The following is a 25,285-nucleotide window of genomic DNA, read 5'->3' as shown; positions in this document are numbered from 1 at the left end:
GAAGAGTGTAGCTGGAGAGAGGACTCTGACGTTTTAAGGTTTAAATTATGGTTGGATGACCAGAACGCCTCCCTCAGCAGAACACTGCAGGCGTCTACCTTGGGCGGCCTGGCTGAGGGGTGGCCGAGAGGCAGGAACTGTCACCGCCCCAGTCCACGACTCTCCTTGGTGTAAAGCAGATACATGTTTGAGAATGAACTTTGGATTTGCTCAAAATTAGTCTTTTCACTTCCTCTTATATCTGCTGTATCATCAATTTTGTTAAGAGAGGAGATATTTCATTCTCTCTCTTCAGAGGAATTTTGGAACTTATGGGATTTGAAAACAAGACTGTTACCTCATGACATCCAACATATTCCTGTGAATCCTAATAACAAGTTCTGGGTTCTGTGTTATTATGGGACCTCCTTTTGTGCAACGTTGCATACAGTCAAAAGGAAGGTGTGACAGGATTCCACTGTTGAGCACTTGGAACACTGTATTGTTCTTGGATCACATTGAATGTGGACAATGCGAGGTGGCCTCCAAGAATATCCCCAGGGCTACTGATGTTTTAAGGGGACAACCAACCTTTACTCTTGGATTATGTAATTGTGATCACAATAGACTCGGGACATAATTCCAAATGTGTCCAGATTAGCTTGGATGTAAATATTATTGGAAGCAAAGTTAAGGGCCTAGTTTATGCATTTACTAAATGTTAATGATGAGATGGACTTTAAAGATAAATTTTAACACTTAAGTAAAAAGTAGCTACCAAACAATGGTTTCTTATAGAGTGGTTCTGAGTTGAGCACCGCCTCAGAGTCAGGAGGCCCCAGTCCCTGCTGGCTGCAGACTCAGGAGTGCGGTGGCCTTGGGCCTGTCTTTTGGCTTCTCTTTGCTTTAATTTTCTCATCTGCAAGGAAAGTTGAACTTGTTGGACGAAATTATCCCTCAAGAGTCTTCTAGAGCCAAACATTTCTGACGCTCTAAGTCTCCAAGAGAGTTCCTCTGAGTCCAAGTGTTATGGTTACAAATATTTTCATTGTTTTTTTGTTGGTTTTAGCGATAATATTTTGTAATTATGAGGCTTGGGTAGATGAGAAACCACAGACGTGACATAAAAGAGTTTCTCAACAAAATCTGTGTGGCTCAAGCTGGGGAAACGGGCTTATAAATTTCTCTTGACAGAAAACATCTCACCACCGAGGCAATTCATGGAGGACTTTCAGAGACTTGGGAAAATTCCCAAATAATATTTTTTTAAGTAATATTTTCCTTCCAACTTATTTATTAACAATTTTTTTTAATGTCTTAAACTTCAGAAAGAAGTGCTGTAGATACTCTGTGTATATTTCTGGTCCTTTCGTTCAGTCAGCATTTACTGATCATGTTGTATGTGCTGGGGCCTGGGAATTAAAAGTTATAGAAAAAAGCCCCTGCCACCTAGCAGCTCAAAGACCAGTAGAGAAGGTGGTTGTGGAAAGAAATGATGAAAGACGATGGAGGAGTTATGAGAGCAGGGGAAGGTAAGGAGCATGGTCAGGGCAGGGAATGGCTAATTGCAGGTAGTGGAAGACTCTATTGAAGGATGGATAGAAGTTTGCAGGTAGCAACAAGAGCTGGCATTCTAGATGTAGGGGGCTGCATGATAGAAGGCCCAGGGATGGGAAGATGATGGCATTGAAGGTGACGTGATAAGACTTGTTACTTTAGGAAAGATCACTCTGGTTGTGGCCTAAGGAAAGATGAGGGTGGGGGGAGATGGTTAAGGAAAGCAGAAGGTCAGAAAGCAAATGGTGAGGACAGCACAGGGAGGGTCGGAGGTGTAGATGGGTCTGAGAGATGGATATTTATGCAATTGAATGATTGCATAAGGATTGCGTACAGATGGGGAGCCAGAAGAGGAAGCCAAGCGTCATTGTGGGGTTTCTAACTTGTGGGAGTTGGTTGGATCACCCTTGAGAAACTCAGTGGCAATGGAGTGATCTTTGGATCCTCAAATGTGACATCTCTTGCTGACTTAGCAGCCAGCTGTTCCTTTGGTGAAACTTTTAAAAGCAGGGTGTAGAATTAAGAGGTGGTCACCAATGGTTGTACTGGTAAATATTTTAAACCATACACACACACCCACACACATACGTATGTGTTGATTAAAATTTTTACTAATATAAAACAATTGACAAATACAATTGACAAATACTGATAAAATATACAGTGCTTTTTATTGTGAATTTCATATAACCAATTGATTCGCACAGAATGTTTTCACTGATGTGTCCATAGCCAAACAGTGATTGCAGTTGACCAGAGCGTGTGATCACCCTGCAGCCCCAGCCTTGGCAGAGAGAGGTCTAGGAGCCTTATGGCTCACCTCCCTTACTTTGCCAAAGAACTACTGGACACAGGCTCCGCTTGTCAACACTCTCTCCCAGACCCACACACCATGCAGCAACTGCTCTTAGATATTGCTTCCATACATTCCCCCACATCCTAGGGCAGTGACCAGAGTCCAGGCATATGGGACCGTATGAGTCATGTAAATCCCAAAGGGGCCTTTGTTCCTTGGAACCCCACGTGAGAACCCTTGTCCCAGAACAAGATTCATCCTAGGTTAGACTGATGGTGGGCAGCACATAGAACCACAATGACTTTTGCACATGAGGTTGTTTATTATAGCATATAAGAGATGTAATTTAATGTGTCCCCTAACATATCCTCATAGGTCTCATCCTACAAGACCTTTCCCCCAGCGTTTTAAGTGGTTTGCTTTTTTCAGCTCTCTTCTTTTTGCAACTTTATCTATCGTTCCCTGGTATTACTGGACCAAGTTCATCTGTCTTTTTTCTATTTCCCAGCCTTCCCTGCCGATTCCTTTTCCCTCTGTTCAGCCCTCACTTCACCCCAACTCTCTCTTCCTTTTACGCTCTTTGCCTGGTAGTCATTCATTGCTCCCCGGGGTCAGTTACCAGCTAATCGGCTCTTGACTGCTAGACCTGCGTCTCTCGCTCAGTCGAATCTCTTAGTCTCCAATTCTGTGCCTCCAGCTGCTTGCTGGATGGCTCTGCAAGGACATCCTTTGTGCCCTCAAATTCAAATACCCAAAATGAAGCTTATTGCCTCCCTTATTCCAGTCTCCTGCTTTTCCTGTATTCTTTGTTTCCAAGATGTTACTACCCTCCTGGGGCTAAGCATATCAGCTGCCATTGAAATCCTTTCTTCCCATCCACACCAACTGTGTCTAGAAGACCTGGTAGTCCTGCCTCTTGCGTCAGCCCCTTCTCTTGCTTTCTACAGGGTTACTTCCCAGTTCAGGCTTTTATCTCTCTCCTGACCTGTTGCTCTATTCTCCTTGCCTATCTCCCACTAGTCCCCTCAGTCTACCTTACTCTTCCAAAGCTCAGGAAGGGTGTTCAAGCATGCTGTTCATCGAGGACAGCTGATGGCACTTCCCATTGTCTGCAGGCTGCAGTCTAAACTCTTGGCCTGGCAATCTCCCGATAGCGAACTTACCTTATCTTCTGCTATTCCTCTAGCTCCTTACTTCGTAAGCCAAGCTGGATAAGTACTCCCAATTGCTCACTCCCACTGAAAGGTCTATGATTAAATTGTGGAGAAAGGGCAATCAAAATTCATATAATGGGGATGATTGTTTATGAGTAACAGTCTTTCTCTCTCGACTCTATTTTCATTTTCATGGCGTAAATGACCATCTCTTGGCCCCTGATTGCCAGGTTTGGGTTCAGGTGCGTGTCATTGTGACAACCTCTGGGTGCCCCTCATGTAATGTGGGGGTGCTGGGTATATTAACTAGGTATACCCAGCTCTTCAGATCTCCTCTGGACGATAGAGGGACCCCATTCGCATCAGAAACCTCTCATTTTCCTCTGAGGTAGAGAAATGAGATACAGACTTCATATTAAGGGAGTTTATGTGTAAATGGTGACTTCCTCTATGTGACCTCTGTGGGCGGGACGAGATTAGATATGCACTGGCTTTCAGAGCTGTCGTAGACTTTGATCGCTCCTCCTGGAGAGTGACTATGGCTTTAACAGGCAGAGTTGTACTGGAATTTTACCCTCCCTGTCCTTCAGCTGGTTTGTCCCTGAGCCAGACTGTCTGAAAGTTGGAATGGAATACTTTTTCTCTTCTCAGGCTATCAGTTGTAGCTTAGGAATTTGTTACTGTCTGCTAATGCCTTTTAGCCTGAAAACATGCTAAAGGCAGTACACATGTGGGAAGTTACATCATTATGTGGATGCAGAGGGGGCCTTAAACCTGGATTATTCATATGCGAAAGGACAAAAAGGGACAAAATTAAAAAGAACCCTTAAAGATGTATAACCCCTGTGATCTGCCTTTCTTCCCCCCTAACTGCATCTCTTATACACCACGGGGGGTAGATTGTAAGCTCTGTGGGTACAGGAGTGCTACCTTTTGTCCTCCTTCCGTCCTCTTAGCTGTCCTACCACCAAGTCATGCCCATACTGGGTGCTCAGTAGCCCTTGGCTTTAGAGAGTCTCTCTGCTCTTAGCACAGCTCTTGAGACGGCAGGAATGGATGCTGGTTCAGTGGTGTGCCCCCTACCTTAGCATACAGACTGTATTTTTTCTCCTCCATCATTTTTCCCCAAGGAAAACTACAGTGAATGTTGGTTTTGCATTCTTGGAGGAGTTGGTTTAGAATTCTCTTGGGCTTTTCCAAGAGTCCCTGCAATCCCAGCCTCTCTCCCACTTCCTGTGCTGCTCTCATAGGTGCTGCTCTTCTTGTAACTACTTGCATTTACTGGGAAGTCGGCCAGTCTTTCTTTGGTTTGGACCTTGGAGACTAAGCTCTCAGTGTTCAGGGAGAAATGGAAGGTGGAGGATTGAAGGACACCAGTGCTTTTTGGTGTTCTCTGACTGCTTTTGTTTGGAAGGAACATAAAAATAGCTAGATCTCATCATCATGGTATCCCATAGCGTTATAGGATATTAGGCATTTGGGGAAACTGAGGCTCAAAAAAGGTTAATAACTTTCCCTAAAGTCAATGACTAGCTAATGCCAGAATTCTGGAGTCTGTATTTTCCTGCACTTCCCTCTTCAGCTGGAGGAGTCTGGAAGGATCTCTTCTGAAAATGTACTGTGACCTCATGAAGTATAAGCCTCAAGGTTGCGTGTGTTAAAGAAATGTGGTCCGTTTTCATCAGGTGCTGAATTCTGGTGAGGGAGCTGATCCTAAACCCTTCAAATCATTTCTACAGAGCGGAGAAAAACCAGCCAGACTAATGTTAATCACGGGAGCCTATTATAATGATATATAACTTGTCATAACACATTATAATATTACAGCAAATATATTTAACTCACGGAACATTCTCAGGGGGCTGTTAACTCCCTTTAAAACCGTGTTCCCAGCTTCTATAGTGAGATGGAGCTGCAGAGTTCTGTGCCGTCCGCCCCGCTGTTGACCAAGCCAGCCCTAGGAGGGTCCCTTTGAAAACCGCTGCGCTGTTGCCCAGGCGTCAAACTCTGGTTTTGTGCGCGCCTTGGGAGGGGCGGGAAGCTGAGATTTGAGGAGCGACCTTTGGCGGGCGCCGAGCTCCTGGAGAGTGGCAGTCGCAGTTGCCTCGGAAACCGCACTGCTACTGCATTATTACTGGAGGCCGGAGGCTCGGGGAACTTCCGGAGACATCCTTGCCCTGGCCTGTAAATTCATTCTAGAGAAATGCAGGTTGACGTTTAAGATATTTCTCTGTCATTTCTCATGCCTTCCCTCCTGGGTCCTCTTGGGCTCCAGAAAAGGGCCTGTATGCAGTTCCAGAACCACCGACTTTTATCTGCCAAGTGCATGTGAAGGCCACTTCCTTTCTTTCGTGCTTAAATCGTGTTTATGCCTGCCTGCCTTGTTCAATAAGTGAATTTCATATGGATTTAAAGTCAGGGAAGAGGGAATGGAAAAATTAAGTTATCAGATACATTGCACACCTTGATAGTGGCTTTACGGAAGTTAGACGTTTCTCAGCCTTTCCTAACTTTTTAGATTCTAAACTTTGTTTTTTATCCAAAATGAAAGGTTTGCTTCTTCCCACTCCAGTAAGATACTTTCAGAAAATGTCTCAGATGAATCTTCTTAAAGTCAGTCAAATTTCACTAAACTAACTCTCACTTGCCAGGTGTATTAGCAGTATTGGAAGTTGCCTGGCCTCCAGGAAAAAAAAATGTTTTTCAGCTAATTGTTTATCTGGGAGGATGCAAATGGTAGTTTTAAGCCTGAAGTCATCCATCATGCCTGGCAGCGTCTATTGTCTCATTGTTGACTGCCAGCCAAGTGAGACTCTTTCTTGGTCTTGGGAGGGCGGTACATAGATGGGGCCCTGCTCAGTCTGTGTTCTCGAGGGGTCCAAGCCCTAGTCCAAGCCCTGGTCCGAGCATGGGTCATGCAGGGAGACCCATGGGTCCCCTCAGATTGGAAAGTTCACAGGTCCTTCTTCTGTGATGTCACATTAAAGTGGCAGTAATTCTGTTCAAAGTAGAAGTTATGGGACTTGTTCCTCAGTTCTTCCAGTGTCTCTGAATCAGTTAGTTTTTAAAGGCATTTTTGTGGATGTAATAAAATACTGTTTATAGTCAGCTACAAAGTAAGTAATTACAATGCGGCAAATGAAATTCAATATAGCTTTCTCGTGGTTTTTTGAATTTTAATTAAACCAGTCTTAGAGTAAATTATAAATGTGGCTGCTTTTGTTGTGACAAGTGACATTGACAAAATATTAATCTAATGGATTATTATTCACAGAAGCTAAATGTCTTTTTGAATCTGCGGGATTTGCGTGTTTGCTTTCTGTTCTGATTTTCAGTGCGTGCTTTAAAAAACCCAGAGAAAAGAATAAAGTTTTAAAAAACCACATGAAATAAGAACTGCATGTATGGAATATTCCATCGTTGATATCTTGCCGGCCACAGTTGTGCACGTCTCTTTTATGGCACTGAAAAGCTTTTTTTTTTTTAAACCAGATGTCTCTGTGGTCACTTTTTTGGTATCATTAAAACTAGAGCTGGGATAAATAACCAACTGTTGACTACAAAGCCTAATATTAAAGGAATAATCAGTCCATGTTCCAATTAGATCATTTCCCTTTTACTTTGTAAGTTACCTTGTGGTGGTACTTTAAAATGGCATTTTTGTGTGTGTGTATCGCTTTTATAGCTAAATTATCCAAGTTATTTGGAGATTCTTTTAACTTGAATTTATATAATTATCTGCAAAGTATATATATTTCAAGTATTTTAAATATTCAAAAGTGAATTTTTCTTTCTGTCAATTTATTTGCTTCCCTCCATCGTGACTTAAAGCTTTTCTTCATTTTAACATTTTGATGTTTAAGATGAATGTAAAGAATTTAATTACGAGGTCTTTTCATTAGTCCGGCGATAGTTTTTAATAAGATGGATTTCAATCCAAGGGTAAAATCTTTACATGTTGATCTTTTATGCTTTAAAGCTGACCTAGAATCCAAAGATCAGAGTGAAATCGGTTTCACCCCATAGTTTTTTCCTTCAATGCGTTAGAAATTCCTGTTTGAAAAGTAGAGCCAATTACTCTCTTGTGTGTGTGTGTGTGTGTGTGTGTGTGTGTGTGTGTGGTGGGGTGGGGTGGTAAAATCATATTATTTAGTCAGTTTCCAAGTGTGATTGTTGCCTGTATTTTTTATCCAGCGATTAAGTTGTTGCCGCCAGCACTACCACCACCACCATCATCAGATCGTGGGGGGCAAGGGTAGAGAAGGTGCGAGACAGTTGGTCGTAGACATCCAAATATGACAGCAGAATAATCTCTGCAACAATATGGCAGTGGAGCATTTGCTGACTGCAGAGTGCCAGATCAACCCCAATATTTTTTCAGGGATGCTAAACCTCTTGTAACTGCTAAATTGGATTTGTCACTGAATGAAGTATCAGCTGCTGTTGGACAAGGCCATAAAAGCCAGCCGGCTGGCCCTTTGTAGGCAGGGCTTACCCAACGATTGATATGTTTTAGCACTTTTGGGATTATTGTGATTAAGAGGAAACCATTCTGAATGAGAGAGAAAAGGGTAAGGACGCACAGCCCACAGCTGGTGAGCAGCATGGGTTTGCTGCTGAGGAAGTCACCATTATGGCTTTCTCTGGGTTCCTACCCTGATTGACGGGTATGAAATCTTTATAGGAGGAAGTGGTGTCCTTATTTCCTCCAGTTGCAACGCTCCCTGCAGGGCAGTAGGCATTTGGAATGTTGTGGACTTGAGAATTCGGAATGCTTTTAATGCACTCCAGTGCGCACATGCACACACACACACAGTCGCTAAATGTGTTAGTCTATACACATGAGTTAATTGAGTTAACGTACAGGGATTTCAGTAATAACAACAGAGTGTCCTCTTTCATTTCCCTGACTCAAAGCTCTGACACGCATTGAAAATACACCTCCATGTAGTTTGTGTCTGAATTGCTTGTATGTGTGTGATGGCTAAATAGAAACTGCACAGCCGGCGAATTTATCAACTCGAGCGCCTGGCTGAGCGTTTATTAAGTATGGGAAGCTTACCGTCTTTTTAGAGCAGGTTTGTTTTTAAGCACCAATGCTCCTGGGAGCAGCAGAACTTTCGCCAAGGCAAGCCCCTCCAAGAGGCAGCTTGTTGAGTACATTGGAGTTTGAAGCGCCCAGTCCTTGCAAAGGCACATGGAATTGGTCGCCTCTCTGGCCTTCCCAGGGGGCTGTGCCCGGTTCCTGCTCAGACTTTGCTCAGCATTCTGCACAGGAAAGAAGCCCGCTTGCCAGGTCCTGCAGAGTGTCTTTCCAAGCCTGTGAAAAGCACGAATCATCCAGCAGCAGAGCATGCTTACAGCTGGCCCTTTGCTAGCTTTGATCTGCGAATCAGGCCACACCATGAATGCCCTTATTGTCATGTTATGTGTACACAGTGTGTGAATTATTGAAAATAGGGAGGCCTGAGCCTCATCTGGTAGAGATTACAGTGCAGGCATGCTGGGCGAAGGTCTGTAATTGAAAATCCCCAGATGCTGTTTATTTGGCCTTTGTCACATGACCTGCTGCAGGAGGATTGTCTGAGCAAAATGTTGCCTGCATGGAGAGTGGAGCCCGCCCTCCCCCAGCCCCAGAGCCTCCACAGGCTCAGTCTGTACACAGCTTAAACACCTGCCCAAAGGATTTTTAAAGGCTTAAAATAGATTCACTCATAGCATTTAAATAGAGGGCATCTTGCTTGTTGGTTTAAACTGCTTAAGCGGTTGTTGACTTGTGGAACCTTCTATCCACACAAGCGTTTGCTGGATAATTTCACTCTGGGATATCTTTGCAAAGCAACCTTCAGGACTGGAGCCATCTACGAATAAATAGTTTGGGCTCTTCCTTTTCTTAAAAAATCAAACTTGAATGTGGTGAATGAGCTTGCAGATGAAGCCACATTGACTTTATATATTCCTGTCTTTAAAAAATATTGTGGCTGCCCAGAATGTGACCCTGTGTTAGGTAGGTCATCTGCATTTTATCCAGTTTATTCTCACCTGTTCTACCTATGAGTTAGTTGAGATGTTTCTTAGAAAGAATGTTATCCTTCATGCAGGTGGCAGATTGAGGCAGGATGCTAAAAACTGAAATTGGTGAAAATCACAAGAATTAGTAACAGAGTAGATTGAGCTGATTTTTAAGAAGGTAAGGCTTTCTGTTCACTAGGGACTCAAGTAGCCTCTGAGAATCCATCATTGGCACCCTGTTTCTCAGTTCTGATTGGGGCTGCCCCTTGCATTTCTTGGAGCTTAGGAAGAGGAGAAGCTCCTGGGTGTCTCAGCATTTCCTGAGCATTAAACTCGCCTGTGGGTTCCTGGAAGGCGGGAGCCCTGTATGTCCCAGTGCCTGCTGGCAGAGTGCTTTTCTGTTCTTTGTGCTCCTTCTCCCCGCCTCTCTTCCTGCCTCCTCAAGGAAGACATTGTCACTCCTGTGTGCCATGATGTCACTTCACGTATTTTTTCTCTCAAGAAGGGGCTAAAATCAGCAGCAGTGCTGTCATTAAGTAGCACGTTGTCAGTACTGTGCCAGGAGCTGGAGGACAGGGGACACTGGGAGCAGGATGTGGGCCCTGCCTTCCAGAAGCTCATGGTTTGTCAGAGAAGATGAGCAGAAACACACACAGGGAGTGTGCAGCAGGGCAAGCCTGTGCCAGAGGTGTGCGTGGAGGACAGTGAGCTGAGGGGGCAGAGCACACTGGCTGCCCAGAGTTGGGAAGTGCCATTTGCACTGGGTCTTGGCGGCTCAGAAATAAGTGTTCAGCAGATTTTGGCAGGACCGTGAGGGCAGAGAGAGCGAGGGGCGGGTCATTCACACAAAGGGAAGAGCACCCAACATGAGATGACAGTGTGTGGAGAGTGGCAAAATGAGAGAAAAGGCAAAATAAGTGGGTTTGTATGTGTAACATTTCAGTTTTTTACAGGGAGAATATATTGCATACTACCTGGGTAAGTAGAAATTTTAAAGGCTAATAAAAATGGGTTGACTCTCCCCGATCTACAACTTAACTGAAGGAGAAAATCTGCTTTGCTTGATCACCGTCTCAAATAGAAAGCCCATTTCTTCGAACACTCTTTTCTCCCTAATGACTGGCCTGTACATTGTTGGCTTTGGCCACTCCCGGTTTGAGGTCAGTCGGATGTGGCTGGAGTGGTTGGGTCAAATGACAGAAAGCATGGCAACCATAGGAGGAGACATCTCTGGACTTTCATCTCAGACTACGTTTCCTCTTATCCTTCTCACCCTCTGCCCTTCATCACTGTTGCGCAGCTTCTTGCCTCATTTCTCCTCCTAACCTATAAGCTCCTGAGGGCAGAGAATAAGCATTATTCCAGCATGTCTCTTTACAGTGCCCAGCACACTGCCTTTTACATAGAAGATATCTTACTCAACAGATGTTATTGACCAGGGGAGGGGAGTGCAGTGGGGCCGGGTTCTAAAAGCCTTGGAGGCATCAAGAGGAGCTGAGGTTTATCCTGTATTGAAGGGGGCAGGGGGTGAATGGAGAATTTTACAAATGGTGTTATCTACACTTCAACCCCCTTCATGATTGGGTGGTGCCCCCTTCTAAGGTTTTGTTCTCATTAAGCACTTAGTAATGATCTCATGAGAAGCTAACTTATTGTAGAGGCTGTTTTCAGAGCAGCTGGTGTAAAGTTAAGGAATAATGAGCTTGGAAGACAAAGCTGGCTTCAGATCCCAACTCTGCCACTTACTAGTGTGGGAACTTGGGCAGGTTTCTTGACTTCTTTGAACCTCAGGTTCAGCACTTATAAAATAGGAATAAGGCTGATGTAAGGTTACGTACACGAGTATGTGAGCAGTGCTGACACGTGGCAGGTGTTCAACACGTTACTATCCGGCTTTCTACCACCACGCTCTGTCTCTACGTGCCATGTAATATTATTTCGTTTAGCTTAACCCCCAAATTTCAGTTTCTTTGGTTTGAATGCATATTTCATATTGTTGTCCCTTATGATCATTGTTTCCGCATTATTTTTTAAAGAATTACTAAGTGCCTACACACTTAGATTTCTCTTCACCATGTTTTCTAAGCAGTGGCTAATCCCCTGTGAGTGTCGTTTTGATTTAATGCTTACGTAACTCCCCTTTGTATAGCTACTGCTGTAGTAGCTACGGAGTTGACACTTACTTCTTCTAGTGATAGTTGTGTTTTTATGCTAAGAACTAAATTCTGGAAATCCAGTGGGGGACATGCTGTTTATTGCAATGCCTGCAGCCTATTCGTAGACATAATTTTACAATCTGCCATAAATTATAGGAATTTTGGCCACACTTAGCCCTTGGCAAAAATCTAATTCCTGCTATTTTACTCAATGAAGAATCTATTCTAAATTAAAAGATTATTGTAGCAAGTAAGTAGCTTGCATGATGCCCTCTTAATGTTAAGATATCACAACAAAGGGTACGTTTTACTTGGAAATGTTTATGGCCATATCATTTTGAAGATTTAGAGGGATGCAAAGATTTTTGATAACATTTTCAGTGTAGCATGGAAAAGATGTTCAATTTCAACATCACTGAAGATATGCCATGTGATATGGTGTCCAGCACAGAAAGCCCTTTTAACTTCCTTTAGGAGCTTATATATCAGTTCAAACCATGAGAACATAGAAACCAAGTGCAGTGACGTTACACCATAGTTATAGGACTGTTTAAATCACCTCGAGGTGCCAGGATCTTCGCCTGTGTTATTGCTAATGCCTGCAGCCCCCTCCAGGGTAGGAGCTTTATTCCCATTATCTGAGTCAAAAAGCACAACAAAACAAAACAAAACCCCAAAACCCAAGTCTGCAGTGTGGCCACCAATAAAGATTCCCCATTAAAGACCAACAGTTTTTAGCACTTTGAATGTGTGGATTTCACACTTCTCTAAGGCCAAATAATTAATAAATAAACAGAGTGTTCTTAGCAAAGTTTTTCATTAACAAGACTCTCCTGGGTTAATGTTGAGATTAGCTTTTTTTTTGGGCCAGGTCCATATTTCCGTGGCATGTGGAGGTTGGTGGGAGGAGGAGGGGTGAGGAGGAAAGAGCATGTGTTGGTCACACTTCTGCCAAGCTAAGAGAGCAGAAAATTTTGCTGCCTCTCGTTGAAATAGTGGTAGCTACGAAAGGGCCTGTGGATTTCAGGTGATATTGGTAGTGCTGTCTGATTTACGTAATCTTTTTCTAGATCATTTTTTTCTGATATTCTTAATGTAAGAGAGCTCATTCATTCATTCATTTATTGAAAACATTTATCAATTGCCTTCTTAATAGATACCACATCTGTGGCCAGAGAGAACTAGATAGATTCTTTCCATGGGGTGGTCACTATTGTGAAGTTGTGGCAGTGCAGCAGCAGCAGCAGGGCTGTATGCTCAGCACGAGAGGTTACAAAGGAGGAAATGAGCAACTCAGTTTGGGTAGCTCTCAGAAGACTTCAGGGAGGAAATGCTTCAGTTGGGGCTTATAGGGATGAATAGGAGTTTGCAGGCAAAGGATGCAAAGGGAAAGAACGTTGAAGAGCAAGTGGTTGTACAAAGGCACAGAGGTGTGGAAAAGCATGATGGCTTGGGGAGCTCTGTGAGGCTCCTTGTGTTAGAATAGAGGAGCCCTCTAGGAATAGGCTATTAGCCTCAGGTACCAGGCTAAGGCGTGTGTGTTTTCCTTATAGAGGTCAGGGACCTATTGATGGAGCAAAGCAACATAATCAGATGTGGACTTGAAAGAAAGGTGAATGCCCATGAGATGAGGGGCAGGAACTATTGGGACTGAACACTCCCCTGAGAGCCTTGTAGGTAGGGGGTCTGTTTAGGTTGCTGTTGGGGGCAACAAGCTTAGGTTCCGTTAAATCCCATACACTCCTTAAGTGTGTGGGATACAAAGATCCTGAAGATAGATGCTATGTTTAAGGAGCGTATCGTCTGTTACACAAGGAACTCTCACCAGAGCCAGAATGTGGGCGGTACTCTGAGCTGTGCAGAAGAGGGCGCTGTGGGCCCAGGGCAGAGCAGTGACAGCAACTTCCTGTCAGTCAGGCCGTCACCGTATACTAAGCTATTTGTTTCTAACCTACAGTAGCTTTTGATTCAGTTTGCTTTGCAATATTGTGGCCTTTCCCACCAACGGGTCTGAGAGGTGAGCTCCAGGCGCCTGGCTGGCTCGCTCTCTCAAGCCTCCTCACACGTTCTGTGCCTCCTGCATATTTCAGGTGGGGTTTCGTGGAGAAGACAGCATCTGAGCTGGACCCAGAAGGATTTTGATTGATAGTCTTAAGGGGCATCACAACTCGGAACAAAACCTTAGAAACGCAGGATGGTGCAGGGAACTAGAAGCTGGGTGTGCATTTGGGTGGTGGTTTTACCATGGAGTAAGGTGGTGGTCATTTGTCATGAAAATTTTAAAAAGTTAGGGCCAGATGGTGGGACAGCACTGAATACTATACTAAAGCAGTTTGACCTTTCGACTGTAGCAGTAGGGGGCCATTGAAGGTCTTGGAGCAGTCTAGTGGCTAAACCAGAGCTGCCTGCGTTTTAGGTAGCTGTGTATAGGATAGATTAGAAAGAAGAACTAGAGGCATAGAGTATTAAGGCTAGTTAAATTATTCATTAGAGGATTAAAAAGGCAATTGTATGGCATGTCTTTATTGCTTCATAGGGAATGAGCCATTAGAAAAATTTCCTTCATCTTTATTTTCCTTCTAGAAATAATTAGAACAGAAAGAACTTCTCTCCAACATAGAGGAATTGCATTCAGTACATCGCATTAGACATTTTTACTTGCTCGCCTCTTTTTGGCCCTTGTAGTCTAATATAAGCTGTCCCCTGCTAAGATGAAGGAGAACACAGAGTTTTATGGGCCCATCACTTGATCATGTTATCAGCTGCGGTTGACTGATAGGAGCTGCGAGAAGGTGGGACTTGAGTTATGGCCAGGCATTTGAAGGGGTGCAAGGAATAAGTTCTGACTCCCCAAGGGTTGACACAGCCTTCCTCTGTGTATTCCTTCTTCTAGTGCTGTTCCTTCTAAGCCCCTGGGTGGATGCAGATGCAGGTTATTTCAGGGACTTGCCAGTGTTCACCTCCTGAAGGCCATCAGTCCATTTTGGAAACCTTTAGATCAGGAACATGCAGTAGCAGTCCCTGACAGCCCAGAACGGGCTGCCTGGCCTTTTCTGGTGATTTTCCATGTTGGTGATAGTTTTTGGTCAATGATTTATGCTGGGGATTAACCGAGACACTGGTGTCTAAACTTCCTCGTTGGCTGCACTCTGGGGCTGCTTAGAATGTTCTTTTTCATGAACTTTCCTTTCCCCTCCATCTTAGCTTCTCCCACTCTGGTTTCCCATTGCCCTCATTCGGTCATTCATTCCATCAGTGTGTACTTACTGAGCACTTGCTGTATTCTTCGCATTGGGCTACAGTGATGAGCAAAATCCAGTCTGTGGTCTGTGCTCCTGTGGAACTTCCTATCTGGATCTGGTGGGGGCAGGGCAGGCGTTTATCCTGTAATCATTCAGATAAATGGGGCCAGGCAGCTCTGACTGAGAGATGTGGGAAAGGCTAGGGTGACTTCACCCCATTGTCGTGGGAGAGAGTCCTTCACGGGTGTAAGCCCCTGGGAGGCATGGATGGCATCTTTTTACCCTCCTAATACTCACACATTGCTTGTGCTTGTAGGTGCAGTGGGTGTCTGACAAGTGGGTGGCTGGCCAGCTTTGGTAGACCTGCTTTATTTCCCCCATGTTGCTAGGACAATGGCAGCAGTGTGGAAGAAAATGTTAATTATTAACTCCTCACACTTTCCTCTGGCAGCGTGCGTAGATATAAACTCCCCAGATATTCAGGGGGACAGGGCCATTAAACATCCCCATTCTGTAGCCCTCTCCCTAGCCAGTGACACTTGGCTCTCACGCTGTCCCTTACTCCAGTGCTTTCTGGTGGTTGACTTTCATATCCTAAGATATTTTTTTCTCTAGATGAACCTCAGCTGATAAAAACGGATCTGTGGCTGGGAAGCATTTTAACACCATCTTGTAGAATCTTGCCTGAGAAAGTCCTTTGTAAACCATTCTTTCATTGGGCTGCTGGTGTCAGAGGACAGAGCCGTGCCCTGTGGTGTGGTCGCTTTGTGGAAGGCATCTTTCTTTTCTTCTTCCTACTGGGTCATCTTTTTCTTTTCTTTTTTTGCTTTATGTTTATGGTCCTGGATGTGTCAACCTGGATTGTAGGGGATGCAGAAGCCCCTTTTCTGCCCCTAACAATGACTCACTTCACAAACATTGGGCTGCCTGGGAAGGGGAAGCAGAGAAAAGATGAATGACGTTGGTTCTTGTTGTCAAGGACCTTATGATCTGGTTGGAGCCATGACATGTACTGACATGATACAAGGCAGAAAAGATACGAATCAGCAGCGGAGAAGCCCAGGTCAAGGGCTGTGGATATTCAGGGGAAAGAGGAGGCCTTGTCTAGCTGGAAGGCTCCTGAAGGACGAGGCACTGGAAAGGTGGGCAGAATCCAGACGTGCAGAAAGGGGCGAGGACAGTATGGGAGCTCAGGGTGTTAACAAGGAACATTCTAGTAGTCTAGTAGTGCTGGTGGGCTGAGTTAGGGTTTGTGAGGGGGTGTGGAAGACCCTATGGTTGCAAGCATAGCATCGATGCCTGTTTGATACAACTTTGGTCTAGCAATCAAGAGAAGTTTGAATTTTCTTTCTGAGTCTCTTTCTTTTAACATGGGAAAAAGGTGTGGGGAATAGTTACATATCCCTCCCAGGGCAAAGAGGGCCAGGGGAGGTTTCCTCAGAGTGCATTAGCTGGAGCCCCTGCCCCAGCCCTGGGCCATCGCAGCCCTCCATGCTGTGCGTCTGCCTTAGGACTGGCTGCAGCCCCGAGGAGGAGGAGGTTCCATTTGTTACTTCTTTCTTTGTGGCTCCCTGACTCCATTCAATTACAAAGTGGCTCTTCCACTGTTAAAGCCCAGAGTGTCTCTGGGCTACAATTTCTAGCCACAGACCCTGCATTTGCTGTGCCTCAAACATGACCTTGAGGCCACATCCCATTACACACCCAGCCCACAACAACGTTAACCAGTCTTCTGTCTGGGTAAGGCAAGCACAGTGCAAACTCGTGCCTTTCTGCCGAAGTCTCTCTCTGTTGCTCCTTTCCCAGGAAATTTCACTGCATTCGGGATGCAGGAGAAGCCGATGATGGGCTCGCTTTCAACTGTGTTGTGTTATTTAGGAGAGAGAAAAAATAAAACAAAAACTGGATTGCAGGGCCTAGGGAGGATCACAGTATAAAGTAGAAGGTCAGGCTGTGTTTGTCTCTGTTGGTGGTGCCTGCTGCCTGTGGGAAAGGCGAGAACTGTAGCTGCAGAATCTCCGATTAAAGGGGTGATCAGATGTGCATTTCTGAAGGAAGTTTTCTGCTACAGAGAAGCTGCCATATAATGACACTTAGTGGCGAAGTATGACATTGCCACTCAGCTCTATGGGCAGTTACACGTCTTTATAGAGAAAGACGAGGAAGATGAGTCAGGAATGCCGTGAATGCTGTGAGTATAGAAACTGGAGGCTCCCGGGCTCAGAAAGAAAGAGTGCGCTGTGGTCTAGGGAGCTTCAGGGTCAGCAGGCATGGTTTCTGAGTGTCCCAGTTTCCTGCTTATATATTTAAAGAAATGCTGCTGCTTTGGTCTAAAATGGTCTTCAGCCTACCTGCCTCCACTCTGCCTGTCAACATCCGTCTTATCACTTTAGTTAATGATATGCATTCTGAAGGATTTGGGGAGCAGTGTTACCATGCCTGCAGCTGCAGCAACAACAAAATAAGATGGCTTGGTGGATGGATCGAGGAGTGGAAAGACTTGTGGTAAAGCAGGTATGGAAAAAGTGGATGCAGGATCCAGGTGGTAGGTGTATTGTGTTCACTGAAATTCTTTCTGTAAAAAACTTCTGTGTGTCTGAGATTTTTCATAATAAAATGTTGGAGAAAATGTAATCCATCCTTAACGGCCTAGCTTATGTTCTAGTACTTTGGGGGAAGGCTTGCTAGATTTCCCAAATCGTCTGTGACTGATTAGCCATGGTATGACTAGAAGCTCTTTCATGGCGGTAGTCATCCTCTTCCCTGTCGAGCTGGTTTGCTCTATCTCAGCCCTTGTATTGGACGGTGAACTCCTTGTGGCAGGCAGGCTGTCTTCTCTTCACATCCCTGATGCAGCAGGCAGCCCTCAGAGAAGGCACAAAGGAGATGGTCCCCATATGACTGTAAGATTGGTTTGGGAATGCCGTGATTAACTTTAAAGTTAACTTTGTTGAAAGTCATTTTTGTAATGTAAGGTTTACTGGATCAAGCACCACCATATGTGTGTGTGTTTCTGGGGGCAGGGGGACAGGTTAGAAGAGAGAGTTAGACAAATGTGGGTTAACGTTTCTAATACCCAGCGTTCTGATTATGGCTGCAAAGTCAGACTGAGGTGCAGACCGGAGGCCCACTGCCAGTTACATCAGTGATGGCTGTTGCTGCTGAGCTCCCGGTCCTCGGAATTCTGCATACTAGTACCACGATTTAAACCCAGGACTGTGGACTGTGTGGATCCCCCTCATTTGCAGAGGGTGCTCTAGAAATATAAACAGGACTCAGGACATCCTATCAGGGTACTGACAATTCATTCAGAACCTTCTTGATTTCTCCAAAATATGTACAGCCCCAAGCAGCCGAAAAAGATAGTCCAAAATTGTTTGGAATGGCATGCTTGTTTCCAATGGGTAAGCATATTTTAATTCTGGGAAGACTTAGAATGGAAAATGGAAGATTTTAATAGAATCAAAGTCATAGTCTTAATATTTTTTAATAAATTTGTGCATAATTGATATTTCATGTAATTATTTAAAATAACTTGACCCATGCAATAAGTTAGCCTGTATTTCCAAATTAAAATGTGCAGGGTCAGCCCCGTGGCCAAGTGGTGAAGTTTGCATGCTCCACTTCAGTGGCCCAGGGTTTCCCTGGTTCGGATCCTGGGCGCAGACCTAGCACTGCTCATCAGGCCACGCTGAGGCAGCATCCCACATGCCACAACCAGGAGGACCTACAACTATGTACTGGGGGGCTTTGGCGAGGAAGAGCAACAACAAAAGATTGGCAACAGATGTTAGCTCAGGTGCCAATCTAAAAAAAAAAAAGTGCAATGAAGTAATTGATTTAGACTTGATTTTTGGGAGCGTTGAAGTCTTACTAGATTTGTAAACAATATTAGAGCATTGAAGGGAATTTATTAGGTTTCTAAGAGTTGTTTAAGAGAAAGTTTTGTAAGTTAAATCAAACAATTCTAATATTTAAAAGAATTAAATGCATTCTGAATTAAATACATAGTTTTAAGTCTTTAAAAGAGTTTCACTAGGTTTATGAAATGGACCAAACATTAATCAAATGGTCCTTTGAGAATGATTGTGAAAATTGTAAGACGTGAATTGAACTTAAAACTTAAAGATGGACTAGGGTCTTTAAGTATATTTTTTAAATAACTTAAATGGAATGTACATTTTTTTTTTTTTTAAAGATTTTTTATTTTTTCCTTTTTCTCCCCAAAGCCCCCCGGTACATAGTTGTGTATTCTTCGCTGTGGGTCCTTCTAGTTGTGGCATGTGGGATGCTGCCTCAGCGTGGTTTGATGAGCAGTGCCATGTCCGCACCCAGGATTCGAACCAATGAAACGCTGGGCCGCCTGCAGCGGAGCGCGAACTTAACCACTCGGCCACGGGGCCAGCCCCTGGAATGTACATTTTTAAAAGTCAGTCAAACAGGAATAATATTTTCTGTGTACCAAGCCACCCTCACAGTCATTAAAAAATTCACATGAAATAAAATGATTAACACTGTGTTCAGGTCACGGTGGATGCTTAGCGTTAGTTGAATTTGACTTTAAAATCGGAATTCGTGATATTGCTTATGGTGAGGCAAGAAGAAACTCATTGGACCCTCAGATTAATCACTCCTCGTGGCTTGAAACACGGCATGAAAGAAAACACACAGGCTTTTGAAAGGTGATCCTGCTCTTGTGAAGAGCAGGAATGTGAGAGTTATGATAAGCCTTCAGTGAAACGATGGCTATAGTGTAGCGTTCAGCTCCTGGTAGACCTCAGCGAGAGCCTGTTGCAGAAGTGGTAATCTTCAGAAGTACTTTAATTGGAGTTTACGTTGACATTGTTTAACTCCAAGGGGTGCTATTTGCATAGACTACAGGGTTCTATGGTCAAGTTGTCTGTCCTGGATATTGATCTCATCCATTCAGCCAAATGCCCCAGGAAATTAAAAATGAGTTACACAGGTTGTGTGTCACACATACCAAGCTATTCCGTCTGCTTTCATAGAAATTAAGCAAGTATGGGGGCAGAAGATGTATTTGCCATCTGGACACGGTTCAGCTGAAATTGCATGTAACACAGAGCCCTGGATTTATTTCATCTTGGCCACTCAGGCAGCCCTGAACAGGGTGCACGGTGAGCCCCGCGCTGGAGGATGCTTGGCTCGTCTGCAGACGTTGTCATTCAGGTCTGGCTTCTGGTAATTAGGCACTCCTAGCTGGGCTCTGCTGTCGGCGAGCCTTTGAGACAAATTGCAGAATCTGTACAACCATCTGAGAGATAGAGAAGTAGACCCGATGACACTACAGGGGAGATTGGCAGTTCTCGAAAGTTTGAAAGAGAATGCTTAGAGAAGCAGTCCTCCAAACTGAATTTAGAGGTCCTTTTTCTGTGGTTAAAGGTCAGTTCAGTCACAGAATTGGGATCTCAGAAGATCCTGACAGGCTGGAATGATAAACCTAATCTAACAGGATGAAATGCAATAGAAATAAACGTTAAGGTTCTGCATTTGGATCTGAAAATCCTGACTATGCATGAAAAGACTAGGGACAGGAGTAGAAATGTATCTGAGGAACGGCCTTTATGAAAAAGACCTAGGAGTTCAAGTTGACATAAATTGACAGTTTTTTGTGGTCCCCCCAAAATCTAATGCAGCGTTAGGCTGCATTAATAGAAGTGAAGTATTTAAGATGAGGGAGGTGATAGATCTGCTGGGACTTGTCATAGCAGGAGCATGACTACAGTTGTGGGCTCCAGGCTATGAAAGGCAGATAAACAAAGGATGGTCACAGGATGGATATGGGAGTGTTCCAAAGCTTGTCACAGGTAACAGAGGAACAGGGAGGATTAGCCCGGGTCCAACTGCAGGAGGACCTGAAAACTGGCATTTATATCTGAAAGGCAGTCAGGTGCGTAAGGGACTAGCCTTGTGAAGAGAAAGAAGAAGAATCTGGGGATGAAAGTTACAGGAAGCCCCAAATAAGGAGGGTGTTTTTATTCTCAAATATGTCTTAAGATGGAATGGGCTGTTTCCTCAATTCTGGAAGTGCTGGCTTAGGTTTATAAGGACTTTGACTAACGGGTGGGAGTGGATGACCGAGGCACTTTCCAGCCCCAAGCCTCTACGATTCCTTTGCCTTTCACTGGTGACTGTGGCCTGCTGCACAGTCCTCACCCAACAGGTGGTGGCAGAGCCGTGATGACAGGAGCGTTCTGGGCAGTGATGGGAGAATCTTTAGACTTCTCAGACAAGATTTCTGTAGGGATACTCCCTCGCCGGGTCTTTGGTGCTGACAGTTCTTGACTTGGCCAGGGGAGCTCTGGGGGGTATGGTTCACTCTCTTCACCACAGGCCGTGCTATGTCCTCATTTATTCTTTCTGTGTGCCCCGCAGTGTGCTGGGTGCTGGGGAGGCTTAGGGAATGAGACAAAGTTCTTGCCCGCTTCAGGAAGGCAGTGTGTCTGAGGAGTAAGACAGCAAACACAAATTATACGACTAGCTATCCAGTTAGGATTACAGTTACCTGTGTCATGTATGAGTGGAGTCTTAGTTCATGTAGTATCTTAGTAACGTATTTCTCTCTTAGCTTCAGGGATGTATTTCCCCGTTATCTTAGAGTTATCTTAGAGTTCCGTGAAGTCGGGTTATCAGTTGGAGACTTCTCAGTCTCCTGGTGGGGTAGGGATGGGAGGTATTTGTTTATATTTTAGGCATTTTCTTTGCAGGGGGGCTATACAGCTTTGAGGAGGAGGTCGATTCATTTTTTTCTCACAGATGCAATCTTGTGTATAGTTAGTTACTAGTGGGGTGACTACCTTCAGGGGGCTCCGTTTTCATGCTGTTAGCTTCTTATGATCGTAGGGTTTCCGTGGCCACCACAGTTCATTCTCTTATGGCTGTAATGACTAACTGGAGTTAACAACGAGTGGAAACCTGGGTGGGGAGGGATGGATATGAAAAATGAGACCAGGACAGAACTGAGTTTGTGTGCTCCCACACTAATCTTTGTATTTGTTGCTCATACAAGTGACCACCCATTGAGGTTCGAGCATGCAAAGAAACAAAAAGGCACAATTTTAAAAGGCACATTTCTATCCTCCATTGCTGATCGTAGTTCATGTTAAATGCCGTTTGTCCTAATTTCCCCTAGTAAATATTTTTGCAAACAATTGTGCTGTTTTATTTTCCTAGCATTAATCAACTTATATCTGCAACTTAAAAATTCCTGATTCTGCATTCTATTCTTAGCTCTCAGAGGCTTTTTTTTTTTTTTAAGTAACCCATCTTATTGTAAATTCTTCTTTCTTTCAGGTAGGAATGAATTGATAGCCAGATACATCAAACTCAGGACAGGGAAGACGAGGACCAGAAAACAGGTAAAATAACCTCCCTGGAAATTGTGCATGTCAGCGAATGGCCCAAGGAGGCGTTTTGGCTGCAGTGGCTGGCTATGCTTTGGCTCCTAGGAGCCCCCAGTTTTTGAGTTCCCTGAAAGGACGTCAGTGTTGTAGGTGATTTGAATTGGCTCAGTTTTTCCTGTTCATCATTTCAGTGACCCTTTATGATGTGGTCTCCAGAGTGCTTTTTATGCACGTTTGGGAAAGTTATGCTGGTAAGGACAGTGTATGAACTGCTCCTTTACTGTGTTTTCAGACTTAAATTTCTTTCCCAAGCTATGCATCTGCAAACGTTGCAGAAGCTGCAGATGCAAAGACACTTGAAGTCATGAAATTTGGAGATTTTACGCATTGTAAAATCCTGGAACAATGACATATATTAGTCATGATTTCAATGAAAAAGTAACACTAGCAGCCGTGAGTGTTGGCCTGAATATGATACTGAATGATGTGCGTCCAGGGAACTGTCGCTCCTTAAGCTGTGGCTTTTTGTCAGTAGCTGCTGTGACTGAGATGAAGTTACAACTGACATACTTGTGTGCAGAGCAGCATCGGGAATTTCCCTCTGCCCTTTGTCAGGGCTCCGGCTCGCCTCATTCTTTCTGATGTGTGAAGCAGCCCGAATCTCTGAGCCAGTTCAGAACTGGAATGGATGAGAAATGAGTATTTAACTCAAAACAGAAAAAGAAAGAGAAAGGGGGGAAAAAAATCAAACAAAGCTCATGGGTGAGTTGTTAACAGAAAAAAAATTATTTTTTAATGTTGACCTATGCTGATTGATCTGGCATGGATGTTAGAAACTATAATCAAACCAAAAGCCAAGCTCAGCTGTGGTCGCGTTCAGCCTGAGCAGCAGGTTCCAGTTCTCTGTTCAGTGATGAGTTGTTTTCGTGAGTGTTTATGACGGGGGAGAGCTTTTCCCCAGGAATGCTCCCTGTGCCCCAGCCAGGAGCCTGGCTGCTGAGTCAGCACGGAGGGAAGTGGCCTTCTGCCAGTGCTCAGAGGCTGGACATTGTCTGTTCGGTGGGTCGGGGAGCCCCCCCCTCCCCCAACAGTGGCCCTCATCAACTCAGAGAATCCCATAAGAACAAAATTCAGGTGAAAACAAGTAAAAGCAGGAGCCGGATGGAGGGGTGAAGAGGATGAGGGAGTTCCTGCTTCTCTGTACTTAATAAAGAAATACAAAAGCAAACAGAAAAAAAATTAACAATCGAAACTCGAAGACAAAGTTAAAGATGAAAGGATCTTTTATTCTCATGAATCTTGTTCCTAGAGTCGATAGAGTGTTTGAAATGAAGTAGTTGCCTCGCAGTGTGGGTTGCTGAACTTTTCCGTGAAAGGTTCTCCATTTCTGAAATGGACAGATCCAATTCCCAACATCCTGCAAGTGCTGGACCTGGGCTGTCTGCTGCTCTGTGAGCTCTGGTCACGTGCCCACCCCTTCACTGGGGGACTCTTCTAGATTTAACCAGGTCCCGCTGGAAGAGAGGCAAATTTGTTTACCCAGTGGAATCCTTGTCTCTCAGAAGCCGGGCTTGGTTCGACTTCCACGCCCCGGCGTCCTGGGGGTGTTTTTCGGCAGCGGTTGGTGATACCTCTCCAATGTGAATTTGTTGTTCAGCAAATCCATGTGGTTTTCAACCCAGATTTCTAACAGGATGGCTGGCTGGCTGTATTCACACTTTTCGCTTTGTAATAATATGCAAATCCACTTGGCGCCCAGTCAATGCCCAAAAGAGTGGAAGGATTAAAGATATTTATAAGGGGAAAAAAAAAAGCTCTGCTAACTGGGTCTTTCCATTTCTCTTTGAGATCTAATTTACATGTCAGTATTATTTTAACGTTTGCTACAGAATCCAGAGCTCTTAATGAGATCAGACTACAACCGACAGCTTCAGCTTTTTGATTCTGCAGAATGTGCTAATTTATGGATAGTCTCTTCTAAATTGAGAAACAGGGATTTTCCCTCCCGATACTGAGAAGCGATAAATATTTTCATTTACCTCTACCCCCACCTTTTTAATTTTATAAGGAAGGCAACCCCGCTCTCCCCCTTGCATCCCGTGCCGCTGATTTCTTCCCGGTGAGAAAACGAAGATTAGCCCAACTTTCATCCCGAATCAAGTCACTGCAGTGATGACCCAGTCTGAAAAGCTTAGAGCAGCGCTGGGGGCTTGGTGTCTGGCTGGGACTGTGTATTCCTAACTGCAGAGCTTTGTTGAGATGCAAATAACCTCCCCCCTCACCCCCACCCCGAACCCCCCCCCCCAAAGAGTAGCAATTTTATATTTGATTTCCTTTTTTTGTTTTGTTTTGTTTTGTTTTGTTTCCCCTCATAATCCCGAACAATGTAGGTGTCTAGTCATATACAGGTCTTAGCAAGAAAGAAAGTTCGAGAAATTCAAGCCGCCATTAAGGTACGTCTGGCTTGCCCAGTTGTAGGGGGCTTTTCATCTCCATGGTTACAGGCTTTTCCTTTGTTTTCCTCCCTTCCCCTACCCTGCAGGTGTCTAGTCACATTCAGGTTCTTGCCAGAAGGAAATCTCGTGATTTTCATTCCAAGCTAAAGGTATGCGCTTTCCTGCTTTTTGGCTTGTGGTTGCTATGCATCTTACTTCCTGTTTTCCATGGTGACTGGTGAATGCCTGGTGCTGGGATTCTTGTAACCTAGTTTCCTCGCATGTGAGAGCTGTTTACATTTCTTTGTGTCTAATCTCTCTGTTTCTGTACTAGCCTCACATTAAGCTCAGAGTGTGTGTGCGTGTGTGTGCGTGCGCGTGTGTCCCTAATAACAATGCAGATGCAGCAGAGAGCTGGTCTTGATCACTTTGGGCACAGAAACATGATTTTTTTTTCTTTAACCTTCAAATATCCACCAAACAGAGAGGAAAAAAAGTCCAGAGATGGAAAGTTGGTGTAGAAATTATATTTAAGAAAACACCACTTCCAGAGTGGTCATCGTGAAATTAAGTTTTAAAAAATATTTAGA

The 25,285-nt window shown here is 44.3% G+C and overlaps 1 protein-coding gene across 12 annotated transcripts in view; it reads left to right on the top strand.

Annotated features, from left to right (window-relative positions):
* TEAD1 (TEA domain transcription factor 1) overlaps nt 1-25,285 on the top strand; it is a 254,197-nt gene that overhangs the window by 155,839 nt on the left and 73,073 nt on the right. For 7 of the 12 annotated variants that reach the window (XM_046685825.1, XM_046685827.1, XM_046685819.1 and 4 more), the window contains 3 exons: nt 22,211-22,275; nt 24,651-24,713; nt 24,803-24,865. In XM_046685825.1, coding sequence (XP_046541781.1) covers nt 22,211-22,275; nt 24,651-24,713; nt 24,803-24,865 — 191 coding nt within the window. The remainder of the gene's footprint in view (nt 1-22,210; nt 22,276-24,650; nt 24,714-24,802; nt 24,866-25,285) is intronic. The other 5 variants (XM_046685822.1, XM_046685820.1, XM_046685823.1 and 2 more) reach the window with 3 other exon arrangements.

This window comes from Equus quagga, chromosome 14 (assembly GCF_021613505.1).
Source record: "Equus quagga isolate Etosha38 chromosome 14, UCLA_HA_Equagga_1.0, whole genome shotgun sequence".
Lineage (NCBI taxonomy): Eukaryota > Metazoa > Chordata > Mammalia > Perissodactyla > Equidae > Equus > Equus quagga.
Note: the sequence above shows the minus strand (reverse complement) of the source record. Positions and strands in the feature narration are given on the sequence as shown.